This window comes from Arvicola amphibius, chromosome 12 (genome assembly GCF_903992535.2).
Source record: "Arvicola amphibius chromosome 12, mArvAmp1.2, whole genome shotgun sequence".
Classification (NCBI taxonomy): domain Eukaryota; kingdom Metazoa; phylum Chordata; class Mammalia; order Rodentia; family Cricetidae; genus Arvicola; species Arvicola amphibius.
Window position 1 is genome coordinate 165583335 of NC_052058.2, and position 21953 is coordinate 165605287.

The window sequence follows — 21953 nt, forward strand, 5'->3', positions numbered from 1 at the left end:
CAGCACTTGGGAGGCAGAGGCAGGCAGATTTTTGGTTCGAGGCCAAACCCCCCCACACACAAAAAAGTAAAGAAATCGCAGATTTTTTATTTGTTTGTTTGTTTTTTGAGACAGGGTTTTTCTGTAGTCTTTGGAGCCTGTCCTGGAACTAGTAGACCAGGCTGGCCTCGAACCCACAGAGATCTGCCTGCTTCTGCCTCCCAAGTGCTGGGATTTAAGGCGTGCACCACTACTGCCCGGCTAGAAAATGATTTTTTTTTTTTTAAATGAGGAGGCAAAGGCAAAGGGTCTCCTGGAGCAGGCTTCGGAGTCGCTTATCTGCGAGACTCTGCCTATGGGTCTCCCAGACAGACCGGCCTTTTGAATATTAACAGTGGCCGCTGAAAGAGCCGCTGTCATATGCCAGGAGCTGCCGCTAATCATCTCCAGCAAACGGTGTCATTTTAGTTTTCAGAATAACTTCGCAAGTTCCGAGTAGATACCCTCCTTCTGAGACAACATTAGGGTCAAAAGGTTGCCAGGATTTGTTTCTAGCCTTGCAGCCAGAAGTCCCGAAGCCAGGATGTGAATCCCTGAAGAGCTGATTGTACTGCTCGTAGGCTTCTGCTGGAAGGGCTTAACTCCTCTCATGAAACCTGAGGCACCTATCACCTCCTCCCTTCCTCTCCAGGGGGCTGCAGCCAGAGATAACCCAAGTCACAAAGAGAATATCAGAGCCAAACCAGATCCTTTAGACTCCCACGTCTGATCCACTCCAAAATACAAAGTAAGGCTAGAATCCCTTTAGGGGGAAGGTCTTGCTCTTTCCTGGGGAACTCTCTGCCACCCAACTGCTCCCTCCTTAGGCCCCATTCCAGAATCTTCCTTCCTCATCCTCTGTCCCCCGTGTGTAGTCTCTGGGCTGAAGAAGAATGAGTTTTTCTCAGAGAGGGTAGAGAGCACAGTTTCCTGAGGATTGCTTAGATGCTTAGAAAAGGTGCGGCCAGGACACCACTAGGCCTGCATCTCCCGATCTCATACACCCGGGGAAGCCCTGTGTATAGACCGGCGTGGTGTAGGTCAGGAGCCAGCAGCACTGAGTGTACTGCTTGGTGACTGGCCACTAACACCAGCTTTTTTTTTAAAAAAAAAAATCTGCTCAGGGCCTGCAGAGATAGCTGTGTGGTTAAAAACTGTGATGTTCCAGAGGACCTGAGTTGGATCCCAGCACCCGCACAGGCTGGGATGGAAATTCGTAAATCTAGACCCAGGGGAACCGGACTCCTCTGGCCCTCTGACCTCAACAGGCTCCCATACCCACAGACACAAGCACATAATTAAAAGTAAAATAAAAAAATTTAGAAATGAACAAAAGCATCTATTCTGAGACAGACATTTCATTGGGAGGGGGGTTCTTATACTTTTAAATTTAATTTTCTCACTCTTTTAGTGGTCGGGCCTATTTTTACCAAGGAGGAGACTCGGATCCAGGATGAGAAGCCAGCAACCCAAGGACAGCAAGTCCTCAGGAGCTTGGGACTTGAACCTACCAAGGACCCAGTTCTGCCGTTGCCTAGGAACAGAGGAGGGAGGAGCTGCTGGAGAGAAGGGAGGAGGGGACAGGGAGAGGGCAACCTCTCAGCAGCGGGCGCTGACGACAGCAGGTGATTTTTTTCTGCAGCGCGCACACTCTCAGCATCTTTTCTTGATCACCCCCCCACCCCTTGCAGAAAAGGGTGGGGCCGCCTCTCTGCAGCAGAGACGGCGGCGGCAGCGGTTGCGGCATCACCAGGGGTATCGAGAAGGCAGAGGCAGCTGGGCTCTCTGCTCTGTCTGGGTTGGAGGTGACCGCTGCCTAGCCGACTTGAACTAGACAGAAAGGAGATATGAGCCTGTTTGCGGATCCTGCCCAGTCCTCTCTCTGCGCCATGGCTTAAGCCCACAGCCTCCCTGCCAAGCATCTCCTCACTCGGCCGGGGTCTCCACGACACCGTAGCCCCAGGGAGGGCGCGCCCAGACGCCCTAGGCCTGGATTCTGGAACGCCGAGCCTCGCTCCCATCCGTCGCCGGCTACAGCAGGTTCTCTGCCGAAGGCGTTTGCAGCCGGTAATCGAGGGACTTTGCGGACTTTATTTCAGCTGTACCTCGTCCCCGGGTGCTCTTTGAGGGAGGAGGACGAGGCAAACGGCTGCTAGAGGGAGGGAGCGGTGGGAACCACATTGGTTGGTCTGGGTTGGGGTTAAAAGGAGACTGGAGGTTTGATTTAGGACCACTAAAAGAGAGAGACGACCAGTTTTGCACCTAGCATCATGGCGTGGCCGTGCATCACAAGGGCCTGCTGCATTGCCCGCTTCTGGAACCAGCTGGACAAGGCGGACATTGCGGTGCCGTTGGTTTTCACCAAGTACTCGGAGGCCACCGAGCATCCAGGAGCCCCGCCGCAGCCGCTAGCGCCTCTGCAGTCAGCGATAGCGCCCCCCTCGCGCGCTGTCGCCATAGAGACGCAGCCGGCCCAGGGCGAGTCGGATGTAGTTACCCGGGCAACAGGGCCAGCGCCCGGGCCCAGCGGCGACCGCGAGACTGCAACCGCCCCCGGCCGGAGCGGGCTGGGTCTGGGCGCGGCCTCTGGCTCCACTTCCGGCTCAGGCCCCGCGGACTCGGTGATGCGACAAGACTACCGCGCTTGGAAGGTGCAGCGGCCAGAACCCAGCTGCCGGCCGCGCAGCGAGTACCAGCCCTCCGACGCGCCCTTCGAGCGCGAGACCCAGTACCAGAAGGACTTCCGCGCCTGGCCACTGCCCCGCCGCGGGGACCACCCCTGGATCCCCAAGCCGGTGCAGATCCCTTCGACACCGCAACCTTCCCAGTCTATTCTTGGGGTACCCAAGCGTCGGCCGCAGAGCCAAGAGCGCGGGGCCATGCAGACCTCTGCCGAAGCCCGGGACCCGGAAGGCGCTGGAGGAGCCGGGGTGCCGGCGGCGGGAAAGGCGTCCGGTATAGACCAACGCGACACACGCAGAAAGGCTGGGCCAGCGTGGATGGTGACTCGCAATGAAGGGCACGAGGAGTCGCCTCTGCCCCCGGCCCAGTCCCTGACCCAGGAGGGCGGCCCTGCAGCTGGAAAGGCCTCTGGTGCAGACCCCCGCGATACACGCAGGAGGGCTGGGCCCGCGTGGATGGTGACTCGCACCGAAGGGCACGAGGAGTCGCCTCTGCCCCCGGCCCAGTCCCTGACCCAGGAGGGCGGCCCTGCAGCTGGAAAGGCCTCTGGTGCAGACCAGCGTGACACACGCAGGAAGGCGGGACCGGCTTGGATGGTGACTCGCACCGAAGGGCACGAGGAGTCGCCTCTGCCCCCAGCCCAGTCCCTGACCCAGGAGGGCGGTCCTGCGGCTGGAAAGGCCTCTGGTGCAGACGAGCGCGACACCAGGAGGAAGGCGGGACCGGCCTGGATGGTGCGTCGCTCTGAGGGGCACGAGCAGACACCCGCTGCCCATGCCCAAGCCGCAGGGCCCGAAGGTGGCAAAGGGCGCGCCGTGGCAGATGCCCTGAATAGGCAAATCCGGGAGGAGGTGACGAGTACAGTGAGCAGCTCCTACAGGTGAGACAGGGGCAGCAGGTGATGCTGGTCACCCTCATCCCCCTCGCTAGGACTACCCAGGGTTCACTTCTCCCACCGAAAGCCTTGCATTCAGACCACGCCCTCTCCCTAGCCACGACATTCCAGAACGCTCACAACTCAGACTTCCCTGCCCCACCCTGTAGGCTGGTCCTTAACATTTTCCACCCTGGTCTTCCCAGCTCGGTTTTTTTTTTTTTTTGCCACCCCTAGACCACACTGCCCTCCCTGCTGCCTAGTTCAGCACCCCACCTGCCCCACAGAGACCTTGTCAGTTTCCTCCCAGCTGAAGTGCGCTTCCCTCCTGCCCCACCCAATTCACCTGCTACCTTAGCCTGGATCCTGGCCCCCCACCCCCTGCGCCCCAGTTGACTCCAGTGTCAGCCAGTCGCTTCCCAGTTCCTCCCAAGCAATCCTTTCTCCTTTCTAGTCCATTTCTTTCTCTTGGCCTCGTATTCGCTCCCTCTCCCAGTCCCTGGCTGGCACCCAAGCGCCACACCCTTTTGGAGATTTCCCCACACGATCCTTACAAATGACTCTCCTCAACCACTGGTACTTTGAAGGCATTTCCCTCTGGCGTCTTTAGTAGCTTTGACACGGTCGGGCCAGCTTCTTAACCTTCCTGGACCTCAAGATCTTATCTGTAAGATGTAATCGATAATAGTTAGCTCAGGACCGTGCACACTAGGACCTTTTCTGTACAGTTCTGAGTGTTGACTAGATGCCAAATATCGTGCTGGCCGTTGGGAGGATGGAAAGAGATGACTCACGAGGACCGGCCATGCCTGGGACACAACGGTGGTTTTTTGTTTCCATTATAACCTCCTACACGATGCCTTCTTACTCTCTAGTTTCTGATTCCTAGATCTCCAGCCCTCTTCCCTGTGGAGGCAGCTTTTTCCCTGTGTTCAGTAGATGCATTTCTTGTTCTCTCTGGCACATACACATTCCTTGTAAATGAATGCATTCAGGTATGGAAATGTTCCCCGTTTTACACACACCACACATACACACACACACACACACACATTTCTAGAATTCTGTGCTGCAGACTCAGCCTTCCAACCTACCTTCTCACCCTTCATCCATCCATTGAATGTCAATCCTTCCTTTGTGTTTCAACCACCATCACTTAGCTGGTAGATCCTGGTTGACTTGAACGTCTAACGCCAAACTTGGGGTTCTGGGGAAGCAGGTGTGCGTGGCGAGTGAGTGAGCTAGTGGTGTCCGGACCTGGCTCTTCATGGGGCTCTTCATCAGCCACATTCAGTTAGGTGCCTTTCCCCTGCAGGTGTGGGGAGGGCTGTTGAGATAGTGTCTTCCACCAACACCGCATGTGGCCTCAGGTCAGAATGATGGTCTTCTTCAGCGAACATGGCAAGCACCTCTTCACAAGGCAGAACACTGGGAGGTATAGAAACTCTCTTGTTAAGGCAAAAATCAGACCCCTGCCTCAGAATCCCATGCCTTCGCGAGTTCTGTCCCCCCGCCCCCCAGCTAGCTCTCTCTGGGTTAACTGGTATCACAGCCATACTGGTCTCCCAGAAGGGGTACATCACTTCCTTTCAAAGCTCTGGTTCAAGCAAGGGAGAAGCTCCTTTTTCTTGGACAGCCACAGGAAAGTGAGGTTTTCACAATAATATTTGTACTAGTAACGGAGGATCAAAGGAGAGAAGGGAACAGGCAAGCCTGGGCGTTAAAGAAGCTCACAAAGAAAGACATGCCTTTCTGGTTCTCGCTCACACGTTCTGGCTCATTATCTGAGGAGCCTGTGGGTAGCCTGACATCTTCCTGTTCCCATTCTGCCCTGCCTGGTGGATGGAACCTTACCCACCACCCGCCAGGATCTTCCTCCTTCTGACCTTCCTAGAGATCATGCCAACTCAAGGGTCCACTGCCTTGGGTGATCCCGTTCAGTTTAAGTTGAACTGGCTGGAGTTGTTCTGTTTGTGGACGCTGGGTCAGACAGTCGAAAATGAGCATGGCTCTCAGATGCACCTCACTACCGATGTTGGTCTGTGCCTTTGTTCCATAGAGCAGTCTTCCCCACAGCAAAACCCCACCTGTAATAGGCATCCCCTGCTTCATGTTTCCAATTACACAAATACTGGATGGTCAGACAGAGTAGGGGACACTGTTGATGCCGGTGAGAATGACGGCTTTTACCAGCTACCGGAAGTCTAGCAAAATCACTTTTTCTGTAAAATATATACATATGACTTTGTGGCCATCGATGCCCTTTTGCTGTATTTTGAAACGTGAAGAAAAACGAGTCTTGCTAAAAGACATTTCTTTAATGAACAATTTGAATTTATGACAAATTAGTTGTGGAACTTACTTTGTGGCCGTTGTTGTTGTTCCAGAAGAAACATTAATCAATTCTAAAGGAATGGACTTTGGGTGAAAGTAGCTGTGAAGAAGTAATATATTCTATAAATTAAATATATATGCTGTAGAGAAAAAATGTTTGGGATGTATGGGCCTATTTGGAACGTTGATCTTTTTTTTTACCTTGCCTATTGTCTGACATTCTTTTTCTCGCTATGATTCTGGATAGTTCCTTAAGTGTGTTTCACGTCTCCTGTAGAGGGGCCTAATGTCACCATAGAAACCGAATTAGGCTCCGCGTCAATGACAATTTGATTTCTAAAACCTTTTCTTCTGCCATTCCCCATAAATCACGGTGTGTTTATGCCATGGCAGCTGGTTCCTCTCCTGGGCTTTACAAATGACATCCATCACTTGACAGCCATGTGAGCAGTTTGCTTAGTAACAAGGAAAGGACGTAGGATCCAACATCGTCTCTACTGGTCTGTAATGTAATGGACACTTGATGTGCAGAATCGTATATATGCTAAGTAACAGTCAGTAAGTAACATCTGCTACCCTGGAATTCTCTGGTTTTGAGACGTTGTCCTTCCTGTTCGGCAGCCCAGCTGAGTCATAACCCATCACACCTGTCTGTGATATTCACACTCAAGTGTATCTGAGGTATCTTTGTCATTATTCATAATCGTGCGGTTGACAAAATTTTAACATATGCCTTTTACATAGACGATACTATAAAACTGAGAACCGTGTCTAAAAGGTGGATTTTTATTAGGACGCCATTTGTGACATTCGACCCAGCATCCTCAATTAGGAAACAAGTCAGTCATAAGCAGGGGATTAAGATCCCTCTCCTAGTCAGCCCCATTGCCCTGGCTGTCAGCTAATAGGAATGGATGAGGTAGCAGGTGCTCCCTGTAGAAATGCTAATGACAAACCCTTCCTAGATGAAATTGGCAGAGGCTCTGGGAGGTGGAATTAATAAAACAGAGGCAAAACACTTGAAAAATGAACGCAATAACAGGAACTCAGAAAGAAAAAGAGCCTTCAGTGCTTGCCTTCCAGCCTTGCATGAGGGTTGGAGAAGGCCCATCTGACTTGACTTTCTCTCTATGCGCCAACTACACACGTCCCTAATTTTCTACTTCCAAAGCCTCAAGACAGCCTGAGATACTGACTCTTCAGCACCTTCCGCGGTCTTGCCTTTCAGAAGATTCCTTTCTTTTGACTCAGAATGTACTCTATGAACTCTTTTGTCTTTGCTTACTTGAATGTGCTTGCCCAAATCTCCCCAGCCCGTGAGGACTCAAAGAGAAGGGCTTTGCTTTGTCGTGTTCGTGTGTGTCACAGCCTAATTCTGTGCCTGGATTTGCTGATCGTACGGGATTTGGGGGGCTTAGTGAAATGTTTATTCACCTACATTTTGACAAATTCCCTTCAGTTTCAGATGGTTGAACTTAGAGCATGACATGACCTCCAAGCCCTGCTATACGCCAACCAGGGTGCTTAATCCTACATAAGGAAGGAGATTACGTCTCCTTTAACTGGAAGAAAGCCTGAATCATGTACACCAGAAGACAATGTCACCCGGGAAAGGCCAGCGGGACGCACAGGCCTCTCTGCACCAGCCTGCGCCTGGGGCAAGTGCCTCAGCCTCGCAGCACAGATGCTGACGCAGGGCCTGGAGAGAGGCTCAGTCAGTAAAGTGACCACTAGGCAAGCAGAGAGCCTGAGTCCAGATCCCCAGAACCCACATAAAATGTCAGATGGGGCAGCATGCCTCTGCAACCCCAGCCCTGGAGCACACAGTGACAGATGCCCGGAGCATAACAGCCGGCTAGCCTAGCTGGATTCATGAGTTCTAGGCTCAGGGAGAGACCTGTGTCAAAAACAAGGCGGAGCAAGACCAAGGAAAACACGTGATACCAACCCCTGGCCTCCACATACTTTTTTAAAAATGCTGATGTATAGGTGACCCACTCAGAAACTCTGATGCAGTTCATCCAGGGTATGGCCTTGCTTCTGAACATCCTAAAATTCTCAGTGATCCTGTAGCCAGCCTATAACGGCCTCTTCCTAAGCAGGGGTTCTCAGACTTCAGGCTGTGGAAGAACGGCCTAGAGAATTTCCCAAGCCCCAGATTCCTGGGCCATGTCCTCAGACATTCTACCGGGCAAGTTTAAACTGGAGCCCCCAAATCTATTCCTGTTGCTAAGTTAGACTAAAGGCTTTCTTTGGCAAAACACTACTGTCTGTTTTTAAGGGGATGAGTTGCCCTTATGCAAGCATGGTTTTTATTCAAGTCTGTTGCATCTTTACTTACATAATTTCCCTCCATAAGATCTTATATAGATACATAATCTTACGTGTAGTTTTTTAAAGTTTTATATTATCTTTCTACAGTTTAGTCTGTAGTAACCTCATTGGATTTTTTTATTTTTTAAAATTGTCTTTATTGAGCTATATATTTTCTCCCCTCCCCTCCCTTCCTCCCCCCTCTCCTTTTGCCCTCTCTCATGGTCCCCATGCTCTGAATTTACCTAGGAGATCTTGTTTTTTTCTACTTCCCATGTAGATCCATGTATGTCTCTCTTAGGGTTCTCTTTGTTGTCTAGGTTCTCTGGAATTGTAAATTATAGGCTTTTTTTCTTTATGTCTGTCTAAAAATCATTTATGAGTGACTGCATATTGTATTTGTCTTTCTGGTTCTGAGTTACCTCACTCAATATGATGTTTTCTAGATCCATATATTGCCTGCCATATTCAAGATATTATTTTTTCTTCTGTGTAGTACTCCATTGTGTAAATGTACCACATTTTTCTTCTCTATTCTTCAGTCAAGGGGCATTTAGGTTGTTTCCAGGTTCTGTCTATGACAAACAATGCTGCTATGAACATAGTTGAGCACGTGTCCTTGTGGTACCTCATTGGATTTTTTTTTTTATTCATTTGTAGAATGACTTAGGATTCAAATCCCCTAGGACTGGAGATTGGTGTAGCTGGAGAGAGACGGCTTAGCATAGCAATTGCTGCTCTTGCAATGGACCTAAATCCCAGCACCCATATTTGGCAACTCATAAGTACCTGTAATCCAGCTCCAGGTGATCTGACATGCACATGTTCAGAGACATACACACATGCATGCATAAATAAAAATAAAACAAACCTTTAAAAAAAACTTTCTCCAATCCCTCGCATGTGTGTCCCATACTCTTTATAAGGCTTGCCGTCCCCATTAACAGACGATGTCTCTCCTCTAGCGTGGAAGCGTCCCATATACTTGGATGTCATTTCTAGACCCCGTGTTCTGTTCCATCAGCCTGAGCTAATGCCACACTCTCATTTTCTCTTATTTTACTCTATCCTTTATTTATTGTTCCTTTTGTGAGGAGCATATTGGTTACATTTGCTAACGTATCATTGGTCTGACACATTTATTTTTCTAAGTTAATCTTGTGTTCCGTAACCTTATCACACGGTGATTAGTTTGTCTAGGGGATGATTATATATTTCTAGCAAGTGTTGTCATGCTTCCAACATGTCTGTGTCTTGTTTGTATTGTGTTTTGCATTTGTTAGAATGTCCAGTGTTGTTTTGAGTGGCCTGGGATAAGAGCTGTCTGTCCAGGGACACAGGATAGCTGTCCGTCAGGGGACACAGGACTGCCTCTGACGTTGTCCATCTGGGGACACAGGATAGCTGTCCATCCGGGGACACAGGATAGCTGTCCGTCCGGGGACACAGGATAGCTGTCTGTCTGGGAACAAAGGATAGCTGTCCATCCAGGGACACAGGACTGCCTCTGACGTTTTCTCATGGAAGATGAGGTCTGCTCTGTTTTCAGAGACCGGGTTAGGACACTTCTCGTTCACCTACCCAAGTGGGTGGTCGTTTGATCCTGTTGATATCAACCGATGTCTGCTTTTACTTTTTAATGTTAATAGAGTTCTTCCTGGTATTAAGGCTTATTTATTGTCCTGAGATAAACCTTACTTAGGTAAAAGAAATGATTTTATTATCCTGAGTGTGGCCTGTTGTTTTTAACTTAAAATATACTAGCATATGTATTTGTAAATGAAATTGTTCTGACATTTTCAATTTTTTCTGTATTGGATTCGTGTAGTATTGCGGTGAAGTTATAAGATTAGCTGAATAGGCTCCCCTCTTTTAAGTCGTTTAGAACCAGTTGTGTAAGAGGGGGTGTTCCTTCAGTATTGGATCAGCTTCTCTTACTCACCTTCTGGACCTGCTTTTTTCATGAATATATTTTACTACAGTTTAGATATCTTCAGTGTGATTCATTTGCTCAGGTTTTTTTAATTTCTTCTTGAGCCAGTTCCAGCAGTTCATATTGATAGTTTCTGGCTTCTGATTTTGAATTTTATTGACATAAATTTGATAATCGCATTCTTTCAAATTTTTAAATATCTCTATTTACCTGTAGCTTTATCTTTTTCATACCTAATATTAATTTGTGCCTTCTCTCTATTTTCAAAGTTAGTCTTTGTTTGTTTGTTTGTTTGTTTTTCATGACAGGGTTTCTTTATGTAAGAGTCCTGGCTGTCCTGGAACTAGCTCTTGTAGACCAGGCTGGCTTCAAACTCACAGAGATCCGCCTGCCTCTGCCTCCTGAGTGCTGGGATTAAAGGCGTGTGCCACCACCGCCCAGCCAAGGCTAATCTTATTGAGATTAATTTTGCTTCTTTGTCTTCCAAAGAATGAAATTTGGTTCTGTTGAACATCACCCAGCAGAAATAGAACTGTCACTTCCGTGATGGCCCTTGACCTGTCAGGCCTTGTCTGACCTTAGGTTTCTGGACCACTGAAAGTACAGGCTTTGTGTATGTTGGTCTTTCCTTCCATTTGGTGTTCCTCTTCCCAGGTCTCATTAGCATGTATGTTTTTAAGTCACCAAATGCTTGTGCCTACCCTGTGTCAGGGCCTGAACTAAGTCCTGGGATGATGAAGTGGCCCTGCTCGCAAGCGCTTGTGTTTAGAAGACAGAAACATATGTGCTGTGCAGTTCCTGTGCTGGTCAGGTAGGGCACAGAAAGAGGAATGAACTCCCTGCTGGTGTGAGTTGTGTGCTGAGTGGGCACTGACTGGGGAACGCTGGAGGAGGGACCAAGATGGGCTCAGGCCAGCTCCTTTATCCTATAAACAAAGGGAATCAGGTGGGGATTTTAGGAAAGGTGACTTTGCCAGAGGTGGGAAGGATGGACTTGAGGGATAAGTCTGCGACTACCAGGGGCAAGGGAAAAAAAAGAATTGTCCAGATGAGAGATGATAAGACCTTCGGCAAGGGAGGCAAACATGTTGATGGTGCAGGATAAGGTACCAGTGGGTAGGCTGTATCTAGGACATTCCCTCGCTGCCTGCTCCATATGGCGGGGAAACACTGAGCCAGAGTGAGCTGAACAGAGCAGTTTGGACAAGTTGAGTTGGCAATGTCTTCAGAAGGTTTACAAAGAGAGTCTCAGTAGAAAATAAAAACGGAAATACTGCTGGCACAATTACGTTATAGCATTTGTTCGTTTGCCCTATGACTCAACAGCTCCTTCCTTAGAACTCGCCTAACAGAAATGAGCACAGGAGATGTGTGCAAGAATGCATGTAGCATCCTCGCTGGAGAAACGAGCACAGTGTAAGTGTGTAAGAGCCCGCAGGTGACCGAGAGCATTTATAGCAGGGTCGAGTGGGGAGGACAGCACTTCCCTCAAGATGCCCTGTTCTAATAACTGGAGCCTGTGGGTACATAGGCAAAGGTGGCTATGTAGATAGCTCTTGTGATGGGGAGAATAGCCTGGGTAACCCCAGAGGACTGAGTGTGAGCACAGAAGAGACACAGGAAGACAGCTCTCAGTGTCAGAGAGATGGAGACTCATGGTCTCGCTGCCTGTTTTTAGGTTTAAAGTCGGGAGAGAGTGTGTCAGAAAAAGGAAGGATGCCTTGAAGCTGGGGAAAGGGGGAAATGTGGTCTGCCCCGCACAGATCCTGGCAAGACCCGTTATCAATGACTGAACACCAGAGCTTCCTCCATAAGTTCGTGTGGGTTCTCTTCCCTCCTCCTTTTTCTTATCTCTCTCTCTCCCCTTGTGCACACTAGGCAAGCACTCTACCATTGAGCTACATCATCAGCCCTGTTTTTTTTTCAGACCGGGTCTCAGTAAGTCACTGAAAAAGGCCTTCGCTTGTGACCTTCCATCCTGCCTCGGCTTCCTAAGAAGCTGGGATTACAGGTCCCTTCCTCCAGGCCCAACCTTTGTTCTTCCGACCATTCCATTCTGACAGTTTGTTGTGGCCGCTATAGGAGACTAATACACAGAGATTTTCCGTCTCAGCGTTGAGACGTTTTCAATGGACAATTCCTTTTCATGAAGGGCTGCCTTTTGCTTTTGCGGTGCAGGGTATTTGGCAACACGTCGGCCCTACTCATAGCCTCTACCCACGTCATGCCAGTGGTATTTCCTATCCTTCCCTGCCCTGGTTGTAGCAATAAAAGTATCTCCATAAAACACCCCGTGGCAGCAAGGATTTATTCCTAACTGAGAACCACTGCTGTGTAGCAGTGAAAAAGACCATGACACACACTAATTTAGATAGATCACAGGCTTTATGGTGAGTGGGAGAAAATAAATACACCTGCGTTTACTGCGTGCCCCTTTTATATGATGTTCCCACACAAGCGGGAATCTCTGACGGTGGCTGGAGTAGCGGTGTTTTCAGTGAGCCTGAGGAACCTCCCAGGGTGTTGGAAAAGTCATGTCTTCTGTATGCATGAGAGTGGCATTGGCTTACATGAGTCAGTGGTTAGGACATGTAGACTTCTAGGTGTGTGTGTGTGTGTGTGTGTATTAACCAAAATACAAAGTATCTAAATGAAGATAAAGTTTGATGCTCCGGAGAAAGAGAAGGAACAGAAAAAGAAAGATTTGAGCAACATCAACCTGTTGGTGAGAACCAAGCCCAGAGATGTTAGTCTGGGTGGGGGAGGGGAAGAGGAGACAAGAGATAGGGAGGGTCAGGAGGGGAGGAGAGAGAAGAGAGGAGAGGAGAGGAGAGAAGAGAAGAGAAGAGAAGAGAAGGGGAGAGAAAGGGAGAGACAGGAGGGGAGGAGACAGAGAGAGAAGAAAAGAGAGAAGGGGAGGGGAGGAGAGGAGAGAAAAGGGGAGAGAAGGGGAGAGGAGGGAGGGGAGGGAGGGGAGGGGAGGGATGGAGGGAGGGGAGAGGAAGGAGAGGAGAGGAGAGGAGAGGAGAGGAGAGGAGAGGAGAGGAGAGGAGAGGAGAGGAGAGGAGAGGAGAGGGACACTAAGACCAGAGTTCGACGTGCACCCATCTCCGGATTGGGGTGGGGTGGGTCAGTAAGTGACAGGCCGTTGGTTTCCATGCTTGCCTTCCCAACTCAAGAGGAGAGCCAGGCCTGTCCCTGCCTCCTAGCTTCCCCCACAAGTCACATTGAGTAGCTGTAGTAAATAATGGCTCTCACTTATTCCACACCGATGTGCAATTATTTGCACATGAATGGAAGGCTTTTTGCAGGGTCAAGCCTAATGTGGGGTGGAAACTGTGCCCAGACCTCAGGCCACAAAACCCTTAAGAGCCAGGGAAACAGTACCTCATTCACTCTGCTGTGCCCCGTGGTCACCGTCCATTTCCTGGCGGTGACTTCACAATGGTGGCCCGCTTGTTGGCATTGCCTACAGTATATTTTCTCAAGCCTCCTAAGGCTTTCTCGCAATTAAATCACAGCGGTTAAAAGAAAGATAGACAAAGCGAAAACCGCGAGAGGGTAGAGCGCTGGAGAGTGCAGAGGCAGCTTGCTCACTCTACCACTTGTTCTCGTGTCTTTAATTAGGGGCGTGTGCACATGCATGTGTGCACGTGTGCTGTGCTTGTGCCAAAGGACAACCTTGGATATCACAGTAGGCGAGGCCCAGCTTTGAGACAGGGTCTCTTACCAGCACCTGGAGACCGCTAATCAGGTTGGCGTAGGTCACCAGAAAAACGTTTAAGAATCCTCCTGCCTCGGCCTCTCCGGCACGTGTCATGTACCTGGCACACCATGGGCTTGCTGCACATTGAACGTAAGCCCTCACACTACTGCGCCTCTCTGACTGAGTTATAGCTGTCTTCCCAGCTTCTATTTAGGATTCTCTAGGATGTAGCCCTGGCTGACCTCTAACTCACAGAGACTCACTTGCCTCTGTATCCTGAGTCAGCCAGACTAACATCGCCATATAAGGATGCAGAGTTAGGGAAGGACAGAAACTGAGTTCTCATACCTGTCAGTGGCCAGACAGGCCCAGGAATTCACTTCTCCTCATTCAGAACATTCCAGACAGGAGCCCTGTCTGACTGGTGCAGCTCCATCATGCACCTTCTGTCACCCAGCCCTCCAGTTCACACACTGTTCTGGAAAGGGCTGATCTTGCCGCGTGGTGGTGGCGCACGCCTTTAATCCCAGCACTCGGGAGGCAGAGGCAGGCGGATCTCTGTGAGTTCGAGGCCAGCCTGGTCTACAAGAGCTAGTTCCAGGACAGGCTCCAAAGCTACAGAGAAACCCTGTCTCGAGAAAGAAAGAAAGAAAGAAAGAAAGAAAGAAAGAAAGAAAGAAAGAAAGAAAGAGGAAAAAAGAAAAAGAAAGAAAGGGCTGATCTCCCTTTCCTAGATCCACACGGTCACTCTCCATCAACACTATCTGTGTGTTTGGGTAGAGGGGTCTCCCCACTTTGTGTCCTAACCTCTCTGTAGACCTTCCTCCCTCCAGGTGAGACCCAATACTTTGGCTTGAGGTCACTGCTTCCCAGGATCAGGCCTAGCTTGTGTTTCCAGCCTCTGCTTCCTGCTCCCACACCTGATGCTCCTCCCGCCCCCTCCCCCGGGGGGGGGTGTCTCAGCTCTGGTTGAACACTGAAATCACAGGGACCCCAGCAGGTGCTCTGAACAAATCCCATCCTGAGCTGAGTCAGGAGCCCCACACTTAGGTAGTGTGCAATTTCACTCGGTTTTTCCTCTTTCTAAATCCCTAGCCCGTGGGGCTTTTAGTCTGTTGTTAAAGAGGCTTATGCTGTAAAAAGCAGGGAATTAGGTTGGATTTATGTGGTCTTAATTCCATAATAAAAACGCGGGGGATTAATAGTTTTATTCCAAGTTCAATGCAGCCATCTTAAAAGCTTGAAAGGCTGGGACACTGGGTCTCTCTGTTCCTGGTAACAAGCGCATGACCCCATTAGAGGGGACCTCTGTCACAAGAGAGTGACGTGAACTCATTGAGTTGCTGGCAGGCCACCATGAAGGTGACCATCAGGGAGTGAGCTGCACAGGAGCCCTGCAGGGCTGGGTGGTTCCGTTGGAAGGCTGGAGGCGGAAGAGGGGCTTGCACCTGAGGGGTGTCCTGGCGTTTAGAGAAGGGGTTGGCGACCATCACAACCTGAGAGGAGTCCTGGCGTTTAGAGCAGGGATTGGCGACCTTCACAACCTGAGAGGTGTCCTGGCGTTTAGAGAAAGGGTTGGTGACCATCACAGCCTGAGTTTGAACCCTGCACTTTAGTTAAAATCTGTGTGGCCTTGGGAAGGTCACAGTAACACAGTAGTGACCACAGAGTCGTGGTGACCCTGGAAAAGTTAACATTTCTACAGTGCACAACCACAGCAGTGCTGGCTGTTGTCACTGTTATTGTTTTGACAGAGTAGAACAGAGTAGGTGAGGAGGAAGTGGTCGTTTATCCGTTCTGGACACCTGTGGCCTTGGCCGTGTGGAGAAGTTACACAGAGACCTGTCTGTGGGAGTGCCTGGTCTAGTGAGGGGGCACGCATGGCAGGACAGCCATGGGAGCCGTCTGTAGTAGGAGCGTTCGGGACGTGTTGAGGAATGTGGGGAAGTGAGATATAAGCCTGGTCACAACCACTTCCTGGAGAGGCTGTGCCTGTGTGGAGTTAGGATGCAGAAGCTAGCTTCACGTGGAAGGAAGGGACCAGGAGGAAGCATCTGGCAGGGAGCTATGGGGGCAGGCGGCCATTTAAGGGCACAGTCCTTACCCCCACATCCACTTCCTCTCTAGCTTTGTCTGGGGCGTTGGGTTCCGTTGCTGTCTGTCTTGTTAACTGTAAGACGTTGGCGATGTGACATAACCTCTTTCCTCATTGGTAACACAGAGCCAGGGACACGGCCTTGTCAGCTGTTGACAGCCCCGACACTCCGTCAGGTCCCTGTCTCTCTCCTGCCTTCCTCATCACTGCACTCCCAGCGCCATGCCTGCTGCTTAGGAGTTTTTGTTTTGTTTTGTTTTGCTTTGCTTTGCTTTTTCAAGATAGGGTTTCTCTGTGTAGCCTTGGATGTGCTAGAACTCACTCTGTAGACCAGGTTGGCCTCTAACTCACAGAGATCTGCTTGCCTCTGCCTTCCGAGTGCTGGGATTAAAGGCATGTGCCACCACCACCCAGCCCTTAGGTAGATTCTTTTTTAAATTATTTATTTATTTATTTATTTATTTATTTATTTATTTATTTATTTATTTATTATGCAATAGTCTGTGTGTATGCCTGAAGGCCAGAAGAGGGCACCAGACCCCATTATAGATGGTTGTGAGCCACCATGTGGTTACTGGGAATTGAACTCAGGACCTTTGGAAGAGCAGGCAATGCTCTTAACCGCTGAGCCCTCTCTCCAGCCCCCCCTTAGGTAGATTATTAATAGACTATTTTTGAGACAGGAACTTGCAATGCAGTCAAGGTTGGCCCCAAAGTCTCAGTCCTTCCAAGTGCTGGAAATACAGGCATGTGTCACCATGTGCTTGCTACTAGATTTAAAAATTTTTTTATTCTTTAATTATGTGAACATATGTGTGTGTAGAGGAAGGAGGAATCTATGCGTGTGAGAGTTCAGAAGCCTGTGGAGACCACAAAAGGGCATCAGATCCCCTGGCACCGGAGTTGCAGGTGGCTGTGAACCACCCATCGTGGGTGCTGGGAACCAAACTCAGGAGCTCTGCAGGAATGCTGGTCCACCTCGCAGCCCTTGGCTAGACTACTAGTTAAACACGTGAACGAATGATGTGCACAGTACTTAGCATGGGGTGCAGCCTACAGTAAACATCGCTTGCTGTTACTCGGGGCTTGAACGCCACTTGGCTATTTGCTTTTCTGTCTGAGCAAGTTCTGGATTTCTGGGAAAGATCATGGGATGCTTCGGTGAGATTTTCTGTGGGCGTCCACCCGTCATCTGAGTTACTGATTTATACTTTGTCTTTGCAAATCTAAATTAAACGGGGGAGGTGAGGCGCCTGCTATTCTGTATTCATGAAAACATTGCATACCTAAAACAGAAAATATAAAACCCGAGTCTTAATGACATCAATTAGAAATGAATGATTGTTAGCAAGCTTAACTTTACAGCAGTTTCTGTCGTTAGTGAAGCTTTATGTTCTAATTTTCTCTGAAGCCTGATTCTTCATGTTTATCATTAGCATATAGTAATTAGGCATTAAATGGATTTCTTTATGACATTTTCCTGCATCAGCCAATGCATTTTGACCCTATTCTCTTCCCATTACCTCTTTTGTCCTTCCCACCTGTCTGGTCCCCTTCCTCTTCCCAGCTAGTCAAAGTCCAGGCTTTTAACTCCCTCGGGGCCACCAATCAGAGTGTGAGTTGGTTGTGCACAGACTCTGGATAGGATCTTTCTCTGGTACCATAGTGATACCCAGCTAAGCATCGTTTGTACGTCTCTGACAGCTTTATCCCTGTATCTCCCCAAGGCCATAGCAGTTGGAGACTAACACTCCACAATTGCGAGGCCTGTACCTTTCTCCTCGGTCACTAGGAGAGAAGGCATGGTGACTGTTATATATGAAGACAAGGAGACCCTTATGTGTATCAGCCCCCGCTGCTTTTCAGCTGTGAGGAGCGAGACAGTGACTATGTATATCACTTGGGAAGAGTAAGCAATGCTCATCGCAAAGCACAGTCAACCCTGGCTGTAATTCTCAGGCACTCTGTTCAGGGAATGACTGGCTAGTCACACACGAAGGCTGAGCATGGGTAGCAGTAATAAACTCAGTAGCACAGGTTAGACACTGGGAAACCGTGCACAGCCTGGGGCCAAATACAAGTTTAACTCAGCCACAGACTGAGAATGTTTCTTGGTTGGCTTGTGTTGTGGTAATGGAGCTGGAACTCAGGGCATCTCACAAGCTAAGCAAGTTCTCTATCACTGAACTGTACCCCAGCCCTAAGAGTGGTTTTGTAGATGCATATTTGCTATTGATCTTATGAAAGAGAATTCTAGTTTTGAACCTCATTCAGCTCATGTTATTTCCCTAAACACCTTTCCTACCCTCCCTCCCCCCTTTCTTCCTTGTTTGTTTGTTTGTTTGTTTGTTTGTTTGAGACAGGGTTTCTCTATGTAGTCCTAGCTGTCTTGGAACTAGCTCTGTAGACCAGGCAGGCCTTGAACTCACAGAGATCCACCTGCCTCTGCCTTCAGAGTGCTGGGATCAAAGGTGTGTGCCACCACTGACCAGCTTTTCTTTCTGTCCCTCTCATCCTTTTGTTTATTTATCTGTTTGTTTGGGACAGACTGTCTGCATAGTTCTGGCTGTTCTGGTACTAGCTGCATTGACTAGGTTGGCCTTGAACTCACAAGAGATGCTCCTATCCCTCCCTCCTGAGTGCTGGGTTTAAAGGTGTGCGCCGCCGTGCTCAGAGCCTTTAGTAGGAAATGTAGCAAGTACAGTACAGAAAACTTAAGGGGAAAAAAAACTCATTTACTTTTTTCTTCTCAAAGATAAAATTTTAGGGCCAGTGAGATGGCTCGGGGTAAAGTATTGGTCATGCAAACGTTGCGACCTGAGTTGAACCCTCAGAACTGACATAAAGATGGACCCAGGATCGCCAGCAGGGCTAGGAATGACCCATAGTGAGCCTGAACCCCATATCAATCATCAGAAATCACACCACTAGGCCAATATGGCGGTGGCGCTTTCTCAGCTGATATTCCCTCTTCCAAAATGACGCCAATTTGTGTCAAGTTGATGCAAAACTAGTCCACACATCCACACACAGGAGTGTGCATTCATGTACATGCTATACATGCACATGCACACACACATATACACACACAGACCACACTATACACACACAGACCACACTATACACACACCATATTATACACACACTCCACTACACACACACACACACACACACACACACACACACACACATCACAATATTTTAAACATGGGGGCCAAAGAAGCAAGTTCTAAACCAAATATACTGGTGGGAACCACAGGTAGGGGGATCCCAGCAAAGTGAGAACAATCTGCTCTAAGTTTCAAATGCTACCTAACAGCAGAGATGCTACCTAACGGCATGCTTAGCTTTTGGGTTGTTGCAAGCCAGGGGTCAGCTGAGGACATGTGTGTCCTCAGATGCTGACACAAGCTGGCAGTGAGGTGAACCCAAGGTGTTGTCTCCAGAAGTTTCTCACCCAGGAGGTGGTGAGGCATGTCTGATGGAATCCCCTCTACGCAGGCTGGAGGGAGTCCTCGATGTACTGTCTTCTGTAATTGATGAAATCACCTGCCTTTGGATTTTGCTTGTTTAGTTCTGCATCTCCTGGTTGACTATATAAAAATTCCCCAATATTAAATTGGTATTTATCATTTTAAGTGTGTGGTTTTCTTTTTAGCATAGATGTCTCATATAGTTCTTTGCCCATTCTTATAGAATGCCCCATAATTATTTTATAAGGGGATAATTTTTTAAAAAAAGAGGCAAAGCTTTCAGATTTAGGAGAACCAGTAGTGGTGTCATTGGCTTGGAAAACTGAAAGCTGTAGTCAAATTTGAATTAAGGAACTTAGTCTAAGTTTCTATGTTTAGGGGGAGGGGAGGACTTTATCATGAAGATAGATCACAAAGTGCTTGTCTAAAGGAAGCATACAGAAACACTTCCACCAATAAACCAAGATGATGCAATCTTTTTGTTAGAACTCAGGTGTAAGACACAGCAATAATGACAGCGTCGGCAGTCAGTCAGATATGAGCATCAAGACAAGAAAGGTTAAGACTGGGGCCCCTGGGGTACCCTTTAATAGGGTGGCTCCGGAATAAGGATGCTTCAGCTATCTGAGAGGGAACTGCCCCGTGTCCTGCACTCCAGCTCCTGTCCGCAGCAAAACTAGATGGTGAAGTGACAGTTTGAAAAGTCTGCAGGTCTGTGCCTTGGCTGGATGGGCTTGTGATGGAGGCTTGAACAAGCGTGGGGGGGGGTGGTTTTATGTTCATAGCTTCTAAAACACACTCTCTCTCTCTCTCTCTCTCTCTCTCTCTCTCTCTCTTTCTCTCTCTCTCTCCCTTTTTGGTAAACACATTTATCTTCCCTTTCTAGATGTTTTTAGATTTTAAACAAGCTGTCCAATTTTTTTTATTGTTCAGGATTCCTATTTTACTATGCAAAAAACCAGATACTCTTCATAATAATGAACCATAAAACCTACTGGAGTGCCACATGATTTTTTTTTTCCTGTAGCCCTCTATGCTTGCCAGAGGGATCTGTGTTGAGTCAGACGAAGTACAGTTTGTTGGAGCAGCCGCCTCAGGTCTCATGAGGTTGCTTCCTGTCCTCGTGTCTCAGGTTTATCGTGAGGGACTCTAGGCACTGTTGGGTCACCCCTAACGTGTGTCTTCCCCGCTGAGCCAGCAGGATTCCTTCTCCCTGTCTTGGGCTTCCTATGAGACTGTTGTCCACATTGGGGGAGTCCCCTGGCTCCTCCACCCTGTTGAGCTGAAGGAAATAAGACTGTCTTAGTTTTGGTGTCTTGATCTGACGCCCATAGAATTTCTAAACTAAAAGAGGCAAGAACACAATAAATAAGAGGAGAATCAGAAAAAAGGGATTGGAGGAGGTGGCGGGAGTGGGCGCAGATCCAGCGACCGGCTGCTCTGACCAAAGGCTCTAAAATCAAACAAATCTCTAAAAACAAACAAATGTGTCCAACAGCTAGCCCAGAATAAACCAGCAGCTGTGAACCAAAACAAAGGGGAGACCCAGGCTTGGAAAATCTCTCCAGTGTCTGCCCAGCAGACCACAGGGCAGTTGGGGAAAAGGAGTCTATGCTGGTGCCTGGCTTCAGTCCAGAGGATGCCTTCCATCAAAGTGGATGGTCCCTGGGGCCCCACACTGGATGCCAAAGCTGTCAGCACACAACACAGCTGTCACCAGAGGGGAATAAAAGATGGGGTATTCCAAGCCAAATACTAAGTGGTCATAGCCTGGGAACAAATATTTGGGTTTCCTTGACTAGTGTGTTTCACCATAAAAATGGTTATGTGAGCTTTAGTTAGTCACAAAGAAAAAGAAATTGATAGATTTCTTTTGGCCAGACACATAGGTGGGGACCACAGGTGAGGGCTACCACCAAGCAGATAAAACTAAACTGTAGGTTCAGATGTTACTGGCTTTAGAAGACAGTAGTCTGTCTTACCAGACAATCCAAAAGGTCTTAGGTCACAGATGTGAGCCATGAATGTCTATCAAGGGGACTGAAGATAGCCCAAGACAATGGATCTGGATTTGTAACACTCCAGCTCCCTACAATCACGGAGCTCTGGTTAGTCAATCAGCTCTGGAGTGTCCTTAGCACAGGCATGGCTTTTTCTGGAAACGTCTGTTTGTAGAAAACTGAGCTTCAAAGTGATATAGTGACCTGGAGTAGGGCAATAGCCAGAGGCCCCCGTGACCCACAAATGTGGGGACAGTGAGAATGGCCTGCAGGGAAGCCAGGACTCCTTCATCTCAACTGGAGTCCTGACCACTTGCCTTGGTCCTCCAGTTCTGCAGGACTCAGTGGGAGCAGCCGTTGTAGGAATAGTGTGAATAGTCTAATTCTGGGGGGCAAAGGGGAATAGCAAAGACAGAACAAACTGGGGTCAGACAGGGACTCCTTGGCCACCATGCATTTTCCCTAGGGTGCTGAAAGTATTCATTAGGGTTGACTGAGTTCAATCCCTGAGACCCACAGGATACG

General features: G+C 48.8%; 1 protein-coding gene across 3 annotated transcripts in view; it reads left to right on the forward strand.

Annotated features, from left to right (window-relative positions):
- Positions 1–2288: 2288 nt before the first annotated feature.
- Map6 (microtubule associated protein 6) overlaps positions 2289–21953 on the forward strand; it is a 67476-nt gene continuing 47811 nt past the window's right edge. The window contains exons 1-2 of one of the 3 annotated variants that reach the window (XM_038313892.1): positions 2289–2948; positions 3360–3580. In XM_038313892.1, the coding sequence (XP_038169820.1) occupies positions 2289–2948; positions 3360–3580 (881 nt within the window). Of the gene's footprint in view, positions 3581–21953 lie in introns of all 3 variants that reach the window. The other 2 variants (XM_038313891.1, XM_038313894.1) reach the window with 2 other exon arrangements.